This window comes from Paramacrobiotus metropolitanus, unplaced genomic scaffold (assembly GCF_019649055.1).
Source record: "Paramacrobiotus metropolitanus isolate TYO unplaced genomic scaffold, Prichtersi_v1.0 Parri_scaffold0000299, whole genome shotgun sequence".
NCBI classification, from domain to species: Eukaryota; Metazoa; Tardigrada; class Eutardigrada; order Parachela; family Macrobiotidae; genus Paramacrobiotus; species Paramacrobiotus metropolitanus.
In genome coordinates this window covers 45,497-62,502 of record NW_026570519.1, presented here as the reverse complement: position 1 = coordinate 62,502, position 17,006 = coordinate 45,497, and the positions used below count along the sequence as shown (strand labels likewise).

General features: G+C 44.0%; 2 protein-coding genes, 1 non-coding gene and 1 pseudogene across 4 annotated transcripts; 2 read left to right on the top strand and 2 right to left on the bottom strand.

Annotated features, from left to right (window-relative positions):
- Nucleotides 1–49: 49 nt before the first annotated feature.
- Nucleotides 50–2,337, top strand: LOC129601911 (KAT8 regulatory NSL complex subunit 3-like; the record flags this gene model as incomplete). The annotated part of the gene is made up of 4 exons (XM_055500844.1): nt 50–188; nt 546–766; nt 1,121–1,315; nt 1,765–2,337. Coding segments are annotated over 4 exons (1,128 nt in total), but the record flags the coding sequence as incomplete, so codon positions are not given.
- A 575-nt stretch (nt 2,338–2,912) lies between these two features.
- LOC129601914 (BTB/POZ domain-containing protein 1-like) lies at nt 2,913–5,460 on the bottom strand. 2 transcript variants are annotated; one of them, XM_055500847.1, is made up of 11 exons: nt 5,327–5,460; nt 5,053–5,218; nt 4,804–4,926; nt 4,558–4,717; nt 4,317–4,501; nt 4,126–4,261; nt 3,867–3,963; nt 3,699–3,800; nt 3,421–3,583; nt 3,272–3,333; nt 2,913–3,200 (listed from the first exon to the last, which is right to left on the bottom strand). In XM_055500847.1, the coding sequence occupies exons 2-9, from the start codon at nt 5,214–5,216 to the stop codon at nt 3,426–3,428; spliced, it is 1,125 nt and encodes a 374-aa protein (XP_055356822.1). In that variant the 5' UTR covers nt 5,217–5,218; nt 5,327–5,460; the 3' UTR covers nt 2,913–3,200; nt 3,272–3,333; nt 3,421–3,425. The 2 variants fall into 2 exon arrangements, with proteins under 2 accessions (XP_055356822.1, XP_055356821.1); XM_055500846.1 differs by having other exon boundaries at nt 2,913–3,333; nt 5,053–5,393.
- On the bottom strand, nt 5,374–5,431 carry LOC129601916 (U5 spliceosomal RNA). Its single transcript, XR_008692303.1, has one exon. It is a non-coding gene; the product is annotated as a U5 spliceosomal RNA (small nuclear RNA).
- Nucleotides 5,461–11,966: 6,506 nt separating the features above from the next.
- Nucleotides 11,967–16,250, top strand: LOC129601910 (chorion peroxidase-like; annotated as a pseudogene).
- The last annotated feature ends 756 nt before the right edge of the window (nt 16,251–17,006 follow it).

Here is a 17,006-nt window from a genome sequence, read left to right as displayed (position 1 = left end):
AGTTGACGTTGTATCTTGTGTCTTGTTGGTAGATGGCGCGACTGCACAGCGACAAAGCGCTGATCTTGGTCGGGATGGTGGGCGCGCTGCTGGCCTGTCAGGCCACCCTGCTGGAGGGTTGCCAGTCGCTGTGTACGGCCATCATCTGTCTGGGATTCCCCATCAAGACACCGCGCGGAATTCACGGAGTAAGTCAGCGGTTCTGCTCCTGTTGCTTATCCGCCATTTCGAGTTTTATTGCACTGATCGAATGGCGTTCACATGTCACTCATATCAGCATTAACTATTAATTCACAACCGATATTCTGAATATTTCTTTATAGGTTTACAAGCTTCCGGTTTTATCACTGTAAATATTTTTTCAAAAAATAGCTGCTGAGAATATTATTAATATTTACAGAATTTCTGGTGGTGAAAATTGTCGGCTTCCGGGATGTTTGTTTCGAAAGCAAAATGAGTTGTAATGAGACTGTTTATAGCGTCGTTGTCCAGGCTAGATGGTGTTGCGGCCGGTACTTGGTTGTAATTGGCGGTGTGTGTTGCAGCGTTATGGCAGTCCGCTGTTGAAACTGCAGACGGCCGTGCAGTTCGTCATCGGTCTGGCCGGGCGCAACTGTCCTTGGAGGAGTTTGTGGAGTTCCGCAGTAAACTGGAGGTGGACAGTGAGGTGGTGCTGGCCACCGGCTGCGACGACTATCTGCGCGTGAAGCACTACGTCAAGTCGCGGCTGCGCATCACGCAGAGTATGGCCGATCGATGTCTGCTGGTGAGTTGACATTCAACAGGACGGCAGCTTTTTCAGTATTATTCCAATTCGATTTTGTTGTACTTTAGCTTCTGTTTTATTCTGGATAATGTGTTTTATTTTTATTCTAATTTTTATGTACATTCTGTTTGTGTACTTTATTAGCGTTGGCGTAATTATCTATAATATAAAAAGTACACGAAGTTATTTTTGCTGACTGTTACTGTTCTCTGAAGTACACTGATATAGTGCCGAAGATACACTGATTTAGTAGGCCCTTTTCTGCGATCGAACTGAGCACAAACACCGCTGTGATTCTTGTATGTTGATGTAGAATTGCTGGAAGGAATAAGTACGAATTAACTGCATTTGCAGGAGGAATGTGTGCATTTTCTCTACCGGATTATTCCCAAGGCTGAACGCCTGCGGCAGGTGGCCAAGGCCCGGGCGGAGCTGCCCGTGGTGGAGGTGTCGCCCAAGAAGCGCAAGAAGCCCGCTACGGCTCGTCCCGCTGCGAAACGCGTTAAACCCAACGCCCATGCGGACACACCCACGAAAAACAGCCACAAAGTAATAAACCAACATCCTTAATTAATGCTGTGGTGATATATTGTTTTATTCTTATAAAGCTGGATTTACAAACTTTTGGTATTTCCGGAAATTATTAATCACCGTCAGAACAGCGTCGATACACAGCTGTTTTTTTTACAAATTCTCTGATTATTTTCCAAATTCCGAAAGAGAATAATAATTATTGATTTACTGTGCTTTTTACAATCGAAATATTATTTGTAGTTTGTTTTTAAAATGCTGTAAGATTAAAAAAATATTATAAAACTGCCATACGTTGCCTAAAATGCGTAATGTGCTACCAAAAACTTAGCTAGAAAAACGTAGAATTATACATTTACGATTTAATAATTAATTGATAAATTTGCAAATTTGAATCATGATTTATTAAAAAATTTAATATTTATTTGTGGAAATTTTGTTTTATTATCGCTTTCTTGCGTCGTTAGGTGGAAACGCCGTCACTGAGCACCGAGAGCCCCTCCGGCGGCTCCTCGGCCTCCCAATCGCAGGACTCCACCTCCGGGATCCCCACGCCCTGGCCGGCCGCCACCCCGCCTCCGAACCCTACCCCACCGCCTCCCGTGGCCCCGCTGCTGCCCCTCCCAGCCTCCTGCCCCCTGCCCTCCATCAGCACCTCAGCGGGGCTCCTCCACCGCCTCCGACAGCCTGCGCAGTTTGGGTTTCAGCGCGGGGAGCCGTTGGTGCGTGCCGCCGCCGCTGCTGGCAGGCGCCGTGCAGTCCACCTGGAACCTGTCGGCCACGGAGATCGCGCAGATCGGTTTGCGCATGCCGGGGGGCACCGGGAGTGGAGGAGGCGGTGCCTGGACGGGACTGGAGCAGCGTATGTCGGTGATTGCGCATACCGGGGCGCGTGTCCCTGCGCCAACCGCCCCCGGGGTATGGTCGCCCGGGAGGATGATGCCGACGCCGCCCGGCAACTGAAATTGTGTGCTCAGTCGGAGGGGAAATTGTGGAATAGTGGCATTTTTACATTTGACGGGAATGATTTGTTGTATTAATCTGGTAATCTGGAATTGTTTTTATGGGTTGTTTTGTTGAAATTTCTTTTGAGATGGTTATGGGGAAAACACTCACAGTAATGAATTAAATAATGGACACCTTAGACAGTCGTACTTTGTGTATACACTATACCCGGTGCTCTATTTATAGGAGTGAGTGGAATGTTCATTCGTTCCTCTCGCACTCCTAGAGCAGCGGAGTGCTATGCCGACCGCGTTTCTAGTACGAGTACCAATGGTAAGAAAGTGGAAAACAGTACTGCAACCGCGAGTGGTAATGCCGGATTTTCCTATACATGAAGTGAGCTATTCGGATCTGGTTTGTGCTTTGTAGACAGTGACACCGCCGCTATAACCATAATAATTATTATTGTTGCCTAAAACATTCCCGCTAAAGTGTATCTGTAGAGTGTAGTAATACTCACTAATACTAGCTAATAGCTATACATAGATTCGGGCCATACGGTTTGCTATGACTTCATATAAACCACGGTACGAGAAGTGTTCCGATATGCCCTTCAGAATTCCGTCGAAACGTAAGAATCTTTAACTAAAATCATTTCCTCTCATCGAATTCTGAGTGCAAGCCTACTAAAAACTCAGCAGCAACAAGAATAGATACAAAATCTGTAAACGCAACAACAAATTCAACAATTAATCTAAAATGCACTAGGCACATTGTTAGCGTTCCAACATAATTTTATTTCACTCATGCGCATAACTGATCCTTATGCATTTATTATGCTCCACATGCGTACATGCTTTCAGTCCATTCCGGAAGGAAGGTCAGCAGTCACTCTGACTTGCAGTCTTAAGGAGAAGTTATGAGGATCAACGTACCCTTCATCCGGATCCAGCAAATCCTTAAATTACAAACTTCGTCAACACGTACTCAACAATTGTTGCCAAGCTCTTCTTCGTTTGAAACTTTCACCTCCATAGAGATAAATTTCGGGAATCCCCAGGAATGACTGTTGTTGAACAAGTGAGATTTCTCTACGAGTGCAAAATTTCAGAGTACATTTATGGATGTCCTACTCATGGTTGTCGTCGAGGTTACTGAGTGCACTGCAGTACACATACGTTTCTTAACTGGTGCAGTTTGTTTTCCATGGCATCAGGTGCATCTCAGCTGTAGCCTGGCAGGTCCACGACGTGGATTTCGGACATCCAGAACACGACAGGTAGAAGCCCAGATAAGTAGACTCACCGTAAATTTTCTTTTTCACTTCGATTCTCCTGTAATGTGTTACGTTAAATACGAACATACAGATACTCCGGATCCAAGGGCGTGAACTCCACCTAGTCAATTTATATTTCCGTAATCGGTTTCTGTTTCTACGGCGGACCTCTTACCACAGCAGCTTTGACAGTCACGAGGTCGCTTAACATGCAGGCAGGTGACTCTGGCAGTGCCCTGGCATCCGGAACCGTATAACTGATGACACCCTCAGCGCGCACATCTAGAAATGCCAAAAGTATTTCTGCAACAAGGCGGCCTTTCTTAAAGAACGCATTAACAAGCTAACTTTGTCGGGGCTTTGTAGGAAACGGCAGCGGTGGTTTGATGGTAGCGTGTTTACAATGGTAGATGTCCAGTACCTCCGATTGCAGCAACAAACCACTCTGAGCAAAACAAAACATTTCAATGATCGCGTTTGACCGTAATCGTATACCGGCGCCTTACTGTTCCGATCTACCGTAATTTGGACTCATCGGCCGTTCAAATCGCCGATGCCAGTCAGAGTCTGGCCAGTAACACAGTACGAATCTATGTCACCAGCATACCTTCACGGGTCCATCCAGCAGCTGTACATCTGTCAAGAGCGGAAACCGAATGAGGAACAACGCCTGGCCCAATACCTCACGCCGATTTACGAAGGATGGGTCTAAATTCCTTTGCATGCACATGTTGGCGGCCCACCTATCAATAAAGACATCGAGAAATCAACGTAATGTCCCATTAAAGATTCGTTTACTTGTCAACAGCCAAACAGATGGTATCTTCATTGGCGGTCAGAGTGTCCCGGCTGAGAATGGCGCATAGGGCCTCGCGCCCGATTGCGCTGAACCGAACCGACTGCCAGATCGATTTTGCTGATTCATCAATCACGCTCAAACACTTTTCCAGGATACTCGGCGCCACATTTGCATAGTGAACCGCCTACACAAAGTAGACGGCTAATATCAGATGTGGGACGGATATTAGGGCAGACTTACGCTATCCAGCATATCCAGGCAGTTGCCGATGTTGAGATCACTCAGGACAAAATTAGTGCACATGGCTACCAGCAGTGGCAAATCGTACTTGTCTGCACAGCCCAGTGTATGGAAGACGTTGTCCTGGGTGAAATCCCACACCACATCGGTGTACAAATAGCTGCATAATTTTCTGTGTTCTCTTGATACAGTATTGGGTGGAAAGAACGAGAAAGAAATGGCGTAACAACAGGATGACATTCCTACCTGAGCATGTTGGCGAAAGCGTGCGGAAGAACGTCGGGGATTTCGATGGGAGCTGTGCAGTTATCGGGTAAACTTCCATAGAACATCGCGTGGAACACAGGACTGCGGACGCCAATTATGACCCTACAAAACTGACAACTTCAAACTGTGCAAAGCCCAGCGCGTTTGACAAGCAGAGATGAGGACAAACTGGATTACATGAAATGATGAACGGCAGTCGTCACAATTACAAATCAAGCTCAGACATACCTATGAGCTGGGAAGACCATCACAGCTCCATAATCACGTCCCACCGCGAACTCGACATCGCTCATGTCTTCACTGAATAGCAGGTGTTTAACATGGTCGCCAAGTTTGGACACTCCGATGGCGCGATTATCCGCATCCATAGACTCAATGACATTTTGAGACATATCTGTACGAGAATCGAGATTGTCAACCTGCGGATGGAGACCGCAATTACATAGCACATGTGCCGCAGTCCGAGGTAAGCAGCACAGACAGCAGAACCATCAAAACGCACCTAAAGTCTACGGCTCATAGCGGCTAATTTAATACGGCTCATAGCGGCTCCTCCACATGGTTTTCTTTAGTAAAAGGCGAAAGAAAATCACGATATGTGGAGAAGTTCAATATCAACCAACAGTTTCAAATCTACCAACAGTTTATGACTCAGCGATAGCAGGAAATGAGACAATTCATAAAATTGCGTCAACAGTGAAAAGAATTCGGTGCACATTTGACACTGCAGAAGAAACGTGATCTTGAACATTGGTGCATTTTGACTCATTTTTTGCCGACAGTCAGTCAGTCACTGTCACACCGCTGCATGTTTTCGTGTGAATGCCGCTCACCCGTTGGCGGTGAGGTATATCAATCTAAGCCGCTAGTAACTCTAAAGAGTGTAAACAGCCAAACAAAATTGTCCGATGGTGAAAACTGAAAATTCCGCTCCATTCTCACTTGTTTTAAAAAAACCTAGAAGGATCTCCATATTGTTGTCGACATATATATGACCAGGGCAGGTCTCAATAAAGCAATACCACTGACTCATTACGTCATCGCAAGAGTAGCTCGCATATTAGCGCGGCTATAGTAAAATGCTGGGAAAATCGGTTTGCCCCCTTTTTCTGTTTCTGTTAAATGTGATTCGAACTGCAAAATATGCGTATTAACTTCCACTATTTTTAGAAGTAAAATAAACCTTTAAATGTGTAACGTGCATGACTTAGAATCAATTTCCCGTTATTTTTTTTTATAATTTCCCCATACGAATGCAGTGTGCGGTACTGTGTGCAACTGTTCATATTAAATCACCGATACGTGATTATATCTCGGTACTAGCTGACCCCGCGCAAATTGCGCGGAATAATTATTATGCGATGGACAAATCATAACCTAGTGCACAAATTAAATTAAATTAAATTAGTACATCCGCTTCGGGAGTTATGGCTGTTAGAAAATTCCAAAAGGTTAAATGCGTTCAGGTGTACCAAAAGTCTCATTATGGACCGATCCCTTTCGAACTTTGCATGTAAATGCACGTAACCATGAAGATCGTTTTGACACGGATCCACTATTCTAGTGATGTTTTTCAAATTTTAAAATGAATTTCAAAAATTTTAAAGTTCATTTTAAAATCTGAAAAAAATCGTGAAGTCTGGATCGGTGTAAAAACGATCTTCATGGTAATGTTGTGGATTTACATGCAAAATCTGAGGGAGATCGATCCATAATGAGACTTTTGGTACACCTGAACGCATTTAACCTTTTTAGAATTTTCTAACAAACATTTTCTCCCGAAGCGGATGTTGCGCGCACAAACGGTTTTCACGCCAGTGTATACAATCTTCTGGCTACAAAACGTCAAAAACCAAAACAAAATTTTATTTGCGAGTGCGCGAAAGCGAAACTTTTCGTGCACGTACACGAATTTGGTACCATGTACCGGCCGACTTCCCTTAAACCTGAAAATAATACGAAATTTTACGCCCAAATAGGAGAACATTTTGCATTAGTTTCCTGTCCATTAATTAACTTCCAGATCAGTTATCCAATCATTTAGAGTTAGGGGACCGCATAGGGACTCTGTAATTTAGTAGACGTTGACCTCTCTTCCCTTCTTTTCATTCTGCGCGTTTTTAAGATTTAGAGTAAGACGAACATAAGAACAAAAGCCTTTCATTTTTTATCATTCTGCGCTTTTTCAAGCTGTAGGGTCGTTACTATCCGATAACAGTTTACCTATACTTGAAAGCCCAATTTGAAAATTACCACCACTGGTGCCCTTTATCCCATTTTAACAATCCGAACACACGGACAGAGTAATGCTATCGCTGCTCCTTTTTTACTATTGCTTTGAGTCTTTGACCAAAGAACACAACCACACAGTTTAAATAAATAAGAAAAGAAGCATTTCGTTATGTTTCCTTCTTCGCTTTTAACTCTTTTCCAAAAGCGGGAACGGTAACGCAAAATTCTTGCATGCTTGCTGCTCCGCTAGCTCCGCTTGCGCCGCAGCACGGCGTTGCCTGCGGCGCCGCCTTCTAGTACGCTGTCAAGCGAACTGAAAAATTCATTTGTCCTCTTTTACTTACAATGCAGCATTCCACCTTACATATTACAATTCGCGCCACATCCAGTTTTACCCCACCCGATTTTATACCGAAAATGATTTACAAATGGCTTGTACAGAGAGCTGGATTTGCATTGATATGTATCAGCCGTTCTTTAATCCAAACACCACGTAACCTGCGAAACAAACAACAGCTTGCTGTTCTTCGAAGCAAACCTTGAATACGTATTCCAAGTTGCCCCGTTTGCCTTTCTCGAACACCACCTTGTCTTACCTACCGAAAACGAAAACGTAGAAAAATTGCCTTAAATCGCAGGCAGTTCTGTAAGAAAGGCAACCGCGCCCGCCCGGGAAGGTACTTTACAGCGTAGTTAGGCCGAAACTGAATAAACTACTGCGGGGGTCAGGTACGTTCTTAAAATCAGACTTTAGAACCGTCCCACAGTCGCAGAATCTTTGCGGCCATTTTGTTTTCTTTCCTTCGTTTTGCTTTCTTTCTCAAAACTAAATTTCGATGAGAAATGTACATTAAGACGATGAAATATTTTCTGTTATGGAACGTAAAGTTCAGTCGTGCTGCAGCGTAACTGTCAAAGAAGCATGTTGGCTGTTGAGACAGTGGTGGGGTGGTTGGTTTAGCAGTGGTGGGTTCTTAGCTTTTCCCATAGACTTTGTATGTGAAAGTTTTTGGAAGTTTTCTTTCAAACTTACTTTTTTCTTGAAAAACTGATTTGTGATGGCAAATCTACACTTTAAGAGCTATCGAATGATATATAGTCACGGCAGTTTGGATCCGTGCGTCGAGCTGACGGACTCAACAAAGATTAAGGCTTACGCGATTATTATATAGAGAAGTCACGGCAGTTTGGATCCGTGCGTCGAGCTGACGGACTCAACAAAGATTAAGGCTTACGCGATTATTATATAGAGATTCTCCATGTAAATTAGTCCCAATTAGTTCTTTAATTTTGCACATTGTTCAGTTCAGTATCTGCTTCATTTTGTTCTTAGATTTTGAAAAGTTTCTTTGGAATAAATCAACAAAACCAACTCGTGCAGTACGTAATAATTTTGCCGTATACCGGTAGAAACTAAGTTGCCAACAGCCGCTTTGCAAGTTGCCGCACAGTACTTAATCATGTTGCCTCTTCCCATTGCTTATTTTATATTAGAAATAAAATCCCAACTGCAATAAAAGAGTAAAAACGACTAAAGAACACAAATAAGCTTGAAAAGCTTAAAAAACTCTGGCTTTTACGGTGTTCTTCGGCAATTTGGATTACTCTAGCGCTTTCGTCATTGCAAATCCCGCCCTCAGTGGGGTTGCCTGTATTGCGATCTGCCTTGATATAACATTAACGATGTCGTTAATGTTATATTACATGTACAATGTAGGACTAAATGGTCGCATAGCCCCATACCCAGCATTCTGTACGCAAGCGGTGCAGTGCGCTTGTATGAAACGGATATTTTGAACTCAGTCGTACAGTGCACTCCGCTGCATGCGTACTGAATGTGGAGATGTTGGGTATGCGACCATTTTGTCCTAAGTTGTAATATGTATAATGTAGAATAATGTATAATGTGCACACAATTTAGAGCAGTAAGTATACAAAATGTCGGCGTTGCTAAATTTTGTAACGTAGTTGTTGGTACAACTAATTGTGCTGTGTTTCTGAAATGACGGTGGACGAGTAAGTAATTAATTTCCTCGGATGCGTCGAATAATCCCTGCAACTGTGCATTGCAGGTGCGCACCCACAGAGTATTGTACTTACCTATGCGATCTTAGACAGGTAAAATCAATAATTATTATGCAAGAGGGTCAATATTTGCGATGACGCTTCGCGTGAAGGCAGTATAATGCGGCGCTGGAGCAGCAGCACATATCACCGCGCGTCACAGTGCCTGATTCAGTCCACTTGACCCACAGCCGGCGCGGTGCTGCGTCTGGATCAAGGTGATTTCAGCACTGCTTTCGGGCCACCTAATTACAATAAACACACATGTTATGCACTAATTATTAAAGGGAACATATTGCGCCATAATTAGCTCATTTTTGACAAGCTGCCAGCAATATACCATGGAAATCGCAACTGCGACGGAAAACAGTTCCCGGCATTCAAGGCTATATAATATTTAAACTTGCGCCATCTGCGGTTGAGCGCAGCAGTATTTCTGCTCATACAAAAATCATTTTACTAATACAACAGTAGAAATGGGCATCAGATAGGAATATCAGGAATATCCGTTTTGTCCTATCCAAATCCGAATTTCGGATAGGATAAACTCACTGATAAAGGATAATTATCCGAAACGTTCGGGACAAGGATAATGCCCCGTAGCTTTCGGATAGGGTCGGATAATTGGTGCTTGTCCGAACTTTATCCGAGAATCGAAATAAATTATTTTATCTGCGCTGTTAGATTGTTAAATTACAAGAATTACAAGCGGTAGCAATGACATATTAAAGTCTAACGATTATCGCAGCACCATGATGCAGTTGTTTCTTTTGTGCTAACAAGTAAGCTGCAACTACCTCGTATATTAAGCGTAACTGCAGCATTCGTATCTGCTTTTTGTAGGGAGGATGAAACATGATTCACGTATTTGCACTAGTCCATTGTTCCATCGTTTTAGCGTTAACTTCAAGTTTATCGATACTTAAAATTATGATATTGTACTCCGGTATAGTATTTTCTCCTATCGTATGTCTGAATTTTTTGTTTTTGTTAAAAATTGTCTGTTTGGACAATTATCCGATTAGACTAGGATATCCGAGTGTCGGATAACCATAGGATAAGTATAAAGAATTAAAAAGTAACGGTCGGGTAAGGATAATTTTAAAAAGTGCCGGATAGGATAAGGATGAAGAATGCCCATTTCTATACTACAGGGCGTCAAAAGCAATTAAAAAGGTCGGATTAACAGTGATTTCGGTAATACACGACTTGGAATAACAGCTACAAATTAAACAAAATCTGCAATCCTTATTAAAAAATAATAAATATTAATTACGAAAAACTACACGTACAGAGTAAATTAAACTACTCGTAAATTAAACTACTCTCGTGCCCTATTATCCGTATAAATCGGAGATACCTGTAGTTTTCTGCGCTACGGTAAAATAATAATATTTTCGCATTTCCGGTAGCTTTGAGCAACATTAAACCGATCGGCAACCGGACGTAAATTTGTCAAAACTCTCAGCGGCGTCAAAATGGTTATCAGTCGCGCAGTTTTCTGTACGAAGCTGTGAATGGAGTATTGTTCGGTTGTGTTGGATGCGCACTTGACCATGAACTTGACTGGGCTGTGTATGACACCACCACCATCGCCGGCTAATTTATCTCCGGGGATTAGCATAATCGGACAAAGTGCTGCGCACCGTGTACAGCTGTAAACGATACATCTCAACCCGCTAATTATCTTTTTTAAACACCACCACACTAATTTATAATTTTTCCCCTTCAACCATCCTGCTCACACGAACACTCCAACCCGGTAACCGGTTAACCGGGTTCGTTCTGCGGTTACTTAGGGAAAAGGTGCCGGTAAGTGCCGGCAATTGTCCTCTGATAAAAATTATTTAAAGGTTAATGACAAAACCCGGGTAACGACGATTCATATTCGGCAACAGTTGGCGGAAAGAGTAATAATTGCGAAGTGAAATGGTCAGTGATAATAGCGGGTCCAAATTGACCCGTTCAGTGGATGCTGCGCGAATACGCCGTAGAGGAGACAACTGTCAGGCTGTCACCATCATAACCCCATATCCATCCACTTAGCATTACGCAAAACAAACACACAACTACTGGATGGAACAACGCTGTCTTTTCTTTAAGCAGCACACGCATCAGTCCACCGTTAAGCAGCTCTCGCATCTGACCGGCACCGCGCAAGAGTCACCTTTATTTTTTAAACGGACAGACTAACCGTTGTATGTGATATATATGCGGTGTATATTAACGAAAAACTTCGTTTTTTAAAACTGTGTGATATATATGCGATAGTCGATAGACATTAACGATAAAGACTGCTATTTTTTATATATATGTGGTATATTGAAGTTAGTGTTGCTGTGTTTGGGAAATTGTTATTTAAATCCTGGCGGTGCGTTGATACGTTGATTGACCTTTAAATTTGCGGACGGTTGTTTACGTTGTGTAACATATATGCGCTGTATTAAAGATAGTGTTGCTGTGTTTAAAAACTGTTAATAAATCCCGCCGGCGCGTTGATGCACACATGTGCGAGATGATACGCTGATTGACCCCGGCGGGCGGACGGACGATCTGCTGGCGGATTTTTCCGGATTAATTGCCCACTGGCGCAACTGCCGCAGCACGCGGAGCCCTGCTCATGCCGGCATCGGCGCAGTTTATTCTCACCATGTCGCTGACTGTGATCTCCGTGTTGTTGTTTCTTCCCTGCATAATATGTTCCATTACCGCCAACCTGACTACCCTCCCGGGCGGCATCCGCTCCACCATCAGCACCATTTCCGCGTTGAATGGCCGCGGGAAGACGAGTGCCCCACCGAGGAATGACAGTGATGGGGAGCTGAATCAACTGCCGAGTCATTTGACGTTGCGGGCATATCCGGAGCTAATGGCGGCACTTCCGGGGGGACTTCCGGCGGAAGTGGGGAATATTCCGCTGCAGAATGTCCGGTCGATTGCCGTGGGGAATGGGGTGCCGGTGGAGACGTTGATGGGGAAGCCGGAGGCGGCGGCGACGGGGGCGACCGGTGCCGGCGCCGGTTCCGTGAATTATATTACGGTGGAGGCTAATGTGCCGCTGGCGCATGCGTCGTACCAGTCTTCGCCACAGTCGTATATGAAAAGGTCAGTGGTTTTTCTGTCCAGCTTCCTCGTTGCGGACTTCCAGAAATGACTTCTTGAGAAACTGGGGTTTTTTTAAAACCTCAGAATCCCTTTGGTACACCTTTTCATCGCTTCCAGTAATTGGGATAAAAATACAGTTTTTATTTGTACTTAAAGCAAAATGTCGAAAAGAAGGAACAGTTTTTTAATTTTGACGTGAAAATTTTTTAAATTTTGGCATACCCTAAATGCGTTATGGCGACACTTCAGACGTTCACCAGGAAAGTGTTTTACGTTTGTGTGCAATAATTTTATTTGCAAAAAAAGAACGAGTCAAAAGTTTGCTTTAATCGCAGTATGATAATAACCTTATATTTTAGGCAGATGCATAGGTATCCGGCCGGCAAAAATCACAGTGTGTATCTGAGCTTTTGCCGGTCTCAGAAGTTGATTTCTTAAACTGTTAACACAACATTTCCTATAATTTACGGAAAGGATTTTGAAACGGAAAGTACGGATTTCGAAAGGAAAGGACGGAAGACTGTTATGTGCTGGATTTCAAAGGAACGTAAATTTTTTATGCCGGAAGTGCGTAGTGCCAGTGCCTGGCCGGTATAATGTCGGTATAATTAATAAAGCATTTTGTCTTCTGTCGTTGGTGTTATCACAGATCATTAAGAGCGTCATGTTTCGAATACGATACCCGAATTAGTCGAACTTTCCGCAAAATCGAGCGGATTGTTTCGCTAGATATATACTCACAGCAGGAAGTATACTCGTATTGTACATAGTAGAAAGCCTGGTGGTACTTAATTTTCGGAATATTAGTTACCAATTAAATTTTCACTGTAGACAGTTTTGACATTGCCTTCGCGTATAATGGGATGTATAATAATCCAGCGCTACAGTGTCGGTGGCGGCAAGGCGGAAGTGTGCAGTGGCCCATTGTCCCGGGCAGGCACGTGCCGTAGCCCCGGCGCTATCTGTTGCATAATCCGTCTCGGGCGCATTACGTGTGACGGCTGTCTGCAGGCATTGTTTGCCGGCCGCAGCGGTGCATCTGCGCGTGACACCCGGCATTGTTAATCCCTTCCTCTCTGTCGCTAACTGTGACGATCCGTGTGTAATCCTCTGTACAGGTATCCGCACACTCACTACTCCACGGTGGAGCTGCCGCCCCTCCTGTACACGGAGCTGAAAGAGCGGGCTGACCACAGTCTGCAACGGGTCGATCAACTCCTCAACCGTGTTGAACCGGAACTGCTCAAAACCGGTAAAGACGCTAACCCCCGTGTTAAAGGCATATTGGCGCCGGTGGATACGATGCCGGCATAATGTTGTGCTGGTTGTGTAATTGTTATATATTGTAGGTGCGTTTCTTAAAGCTAATAGCTCCGGCGCCTTCGCGTCCATTCACGAGTCACTGGGGCGGGCTAATACGAGGGCGAAACAGCTGTCCCGATCGGCATTGGTCGCTCTCGACATTTCCAAAGGATTGGCGCAAGAGTAGGGAATCCAGCAAAATTGGCAAAATTTTTGCTAATATTCAAATCATTAGATAATTAAATTAAATCGATATACAGTACTTCTATGTAAAAATGAGAGATGAGTTAAAGAAAATATTCAGTTTGAAATTAAATTAATTGAAGTTTAAGACTGAACAGGAACTAGAGTGTTATTATATGTTTTGTATATGAAATGTGTTTGAAATCGGGTAATTTATAAATATTTGTACATCAAATGTTGTTCTACAGTTATCGGCTATCACGGGAACAAATTCATTATGCACTGCCTCAAATCAGTATATACGGGACAGTGCTGGAGACGTCTGTGTGCTACCGCCTATTCCGGCATGTTCCTGCAAACCGGGCCGATTCCGGAAATTGACGGCTTCTGCAATAATCCGTATCATCCCGAATGGGGACGCTCATTTTCGGCTTTCCAACGATTTTTTACCACCGGCGTACGACGACGGTCAGTTCGATAGAAATATGGCAAAACGCTTGACAAACTCATTAATGGATCAACCGAAATCATAATATAAGCTAATTACGATTAACTGGTTAAAATGTGATACTAAAATTAATTATTAAAAATTAAGGGAAACTAATTGTGAAGTATTAAAAGCGTATTTAATTAGAACAGTTAAGTTAATCAGCACCAAATTTATTAGGAAAATCAAATTTATTAGGAAAATCAAAGTTCAAGAGAAATTATATTATTAAGATGAATTATCGTTTGACATGCTGCAGTTAATTGCAGGCATCGAATCGCCACGCACGCGGCGTAAGTGGCAACCACTGCCGTCGGCGCGCCTCATATCCACCGTTATGCATCCGGATGTGGACCGGCCGCACTGCCACTACACTCTCCTTCTGATGCACTTTGGACAGGTTGGATAAATAGCACCCGCAGCGTATTTGTACATCTTCAACGAGAAACCTCAACTTTATTGTTGCAGTTTATGGATCACGATATAAATCACACACCCACCACCACCCTCACCGGCTTCGGTAAATCAGCTAATATTCAGTGCTGCGAGGTGCCCTGGGGAATTCCGGACATCCGGCGTGTTATCCCATTGAAATTCCGGCTGGGGATCAGTTTTATGCAAAATACAATTTGCGCTGTATGAATTTCGTACGATCGGAAGCGGCGCCTCGGCCCGGATGCGCATTAGGTACATGAAAGGTCACGCGGAATATTTTATGTAAAATGTGCAACGATTTCATAATTCCAATTAGTCCCGGTATTTTTCCTCTAATTTTAATTCATAATTCAGCTTTAAGAATATTGATGAAAGAGAGTAATTATTTATTTGTTGGGGCTGAATTTGTCAAAAATCTAATTTTAAATAGGTATCTGCGTCACATAATGTGTGCAAATATAATGATAGGCCGCGCGAACAAATGAATCAGCTCACCAGTTTCATCGACGGAAGTCAGATTTACGGATCAACCTATGACGATATGAAGAATATGCGAACATACCAGTACGGCAAACTGCGGACGGTCTTCGTCGATTATTGCCATAAGGATGTTTTACCGCCTGATCCAGAGACCGGCGACTGTCCGATGCTACCGCATCGCTGCCGTGCTTCCGAGCCGGCGACAGTCGTGTCAACGAAAATACCGGTACTTTGACGAAAAATGCGCATCTTGGTTCGAGTTTCTCTGATTGCCAGCTTGCTATAATTTTAACATCGTTAGTTTTTTAAAGTACGCAATAAAAAAAGACTTTAAAACCTGAATACTTTTTAAATTCAAAACTGTCTTTTACAGAGATTCAATTTACAATGCAAAAAAATAAAATTAATGATAATACATTCAGGTTTCTTCTAAAAAATTAAACCATTTTATTTGCGGTACAACAAAGTTTAAATTTGCAATAAAATGAAAAATATTTTCAACGTGAATGCAGGTTTCCATTACGATGCATCCTCTTCTCGCGTGAGCACAACCGCATCGCTGAGAACTATACTATATGAACGCCCACTGGGATGATGAACGACTATTCCAGGAAGCCCGAAAGATTGTCGGCGCCATTCTCCAGCACATCACCTACAACGAATGGCTACCGCTGGTGCTCGGCAAGGATGTCATGTACCAGAATGACCTTTGCTGCCTACCGGCTTCTACGGCGGCTACGATAAGACCGTCAATCCTAGCGCCGCCAACGTCTTCGCCACCGCCGCGTTACGGTCAGTAAAGGAGCACCAGACCTTTTTAATTTTCTGAATACAGCGTTTGACTACAGATTTGGACACGTTGATCCCGTCGTAGGTTCCGTTTCTTCAACAAATACCACGAATACATCGCAGAAACAGCGGGACGCCTTCTTCAAACCATATCCGCTGTATCAGCCGGGCGTGGGTGGATATGTATTTGCTGGGAATGATCAATGATAACATACAGAAACGTGATACCTTCAGCGAGCAGCGAGATCAACCGAGCACTTATTCGAGTCGAAGCCCCACCGTTCGAGTGGATTTGGCGGCGATTAATATTCAGCGTGGTCGGGATCACGGTACGCCCAATCAAGTCTGATACAGCGTTATATTAAAGGACGATTTGCTTGCTAATCGATGTTAAATTAGGTAGACGCAATCTCTTGGCCTCTCTATCTAGACTGCACTATTGTAATGGGATACTCGTCTTGACCTATTTTCCCTATCACGCTAGCAATCCATCAGCCAACTGTCTAATGCTCACAACCGCATTGATGTTACTTTCAGTCGAAAATTTTCTCCGACCTGATTACTTGACTAACTGCTCGATGTTTTGCACACAGCACCTAAAGCTATAGCACATCAGTCAAGTACTTCGTGACCTTTAGCAGAAGAAACTCCTGATCCCCCTGATCCCCCACACTAACATCCGATTATCTCGAGCGGCGAATTTAACGCTATTATCTCTTTCACACTCCGAGAATGAATGGACGTGGTAACAGAGGGCGGCAGCCAGCGAAAAGCGCACCCGTGACGTCCACCAGAGCGAAACGGACTACCGCCGCCAGTAAGCCCCCCACCACAGCGAGCGACGCGGAAGCCCCGGAACCGACGGTGCATTCGCTCGCGCAGCAGCAGAAAAGGCACCAGGAACAGCTGGATAAAATTCTCGCCACAATGGAGCGTCTAGCACCTCCTCCCCCACCACCGGTACAGCCACCACCGCCAGCACCGGAGCCTGTTCTAGCGCCATCAGCACCGGAACAAGTTACAGATCCTTCAGCACCTCGACCATTGTCCCCTTCCTCCAACCTGCAGATCCAGATTGGTGACGACTTCGGAAGAATCGTGCACC

What these genes read in the sequence shown, in the direction of transcription:
- LOC129601914 (XM_055500847.1), bottom strand. Translation starts at nt 5,216, where the DNA reads ATGTCTCAAAATGTCATTGAGTCTATGGATGCGGATAATCGCGCCATC. An exon ending in GCTTTCGCCAACATGCTCAG is followed by an intron (nt 4,718 to 4,803) that starts GTAGGAATGTCA and finishes AAAATTATGCAG; the next exon opens with CTATTTGTACACCGATGTGG. An exon ending in GCCTGGATATGCTGGATAGC is followed by an intron (nt 4,502 to 4,557) that starts GTAAGTCTGCCC and finishes TACTTTGTGTAG; the next exon opens with GCGGTTCACTATGCAAATGT.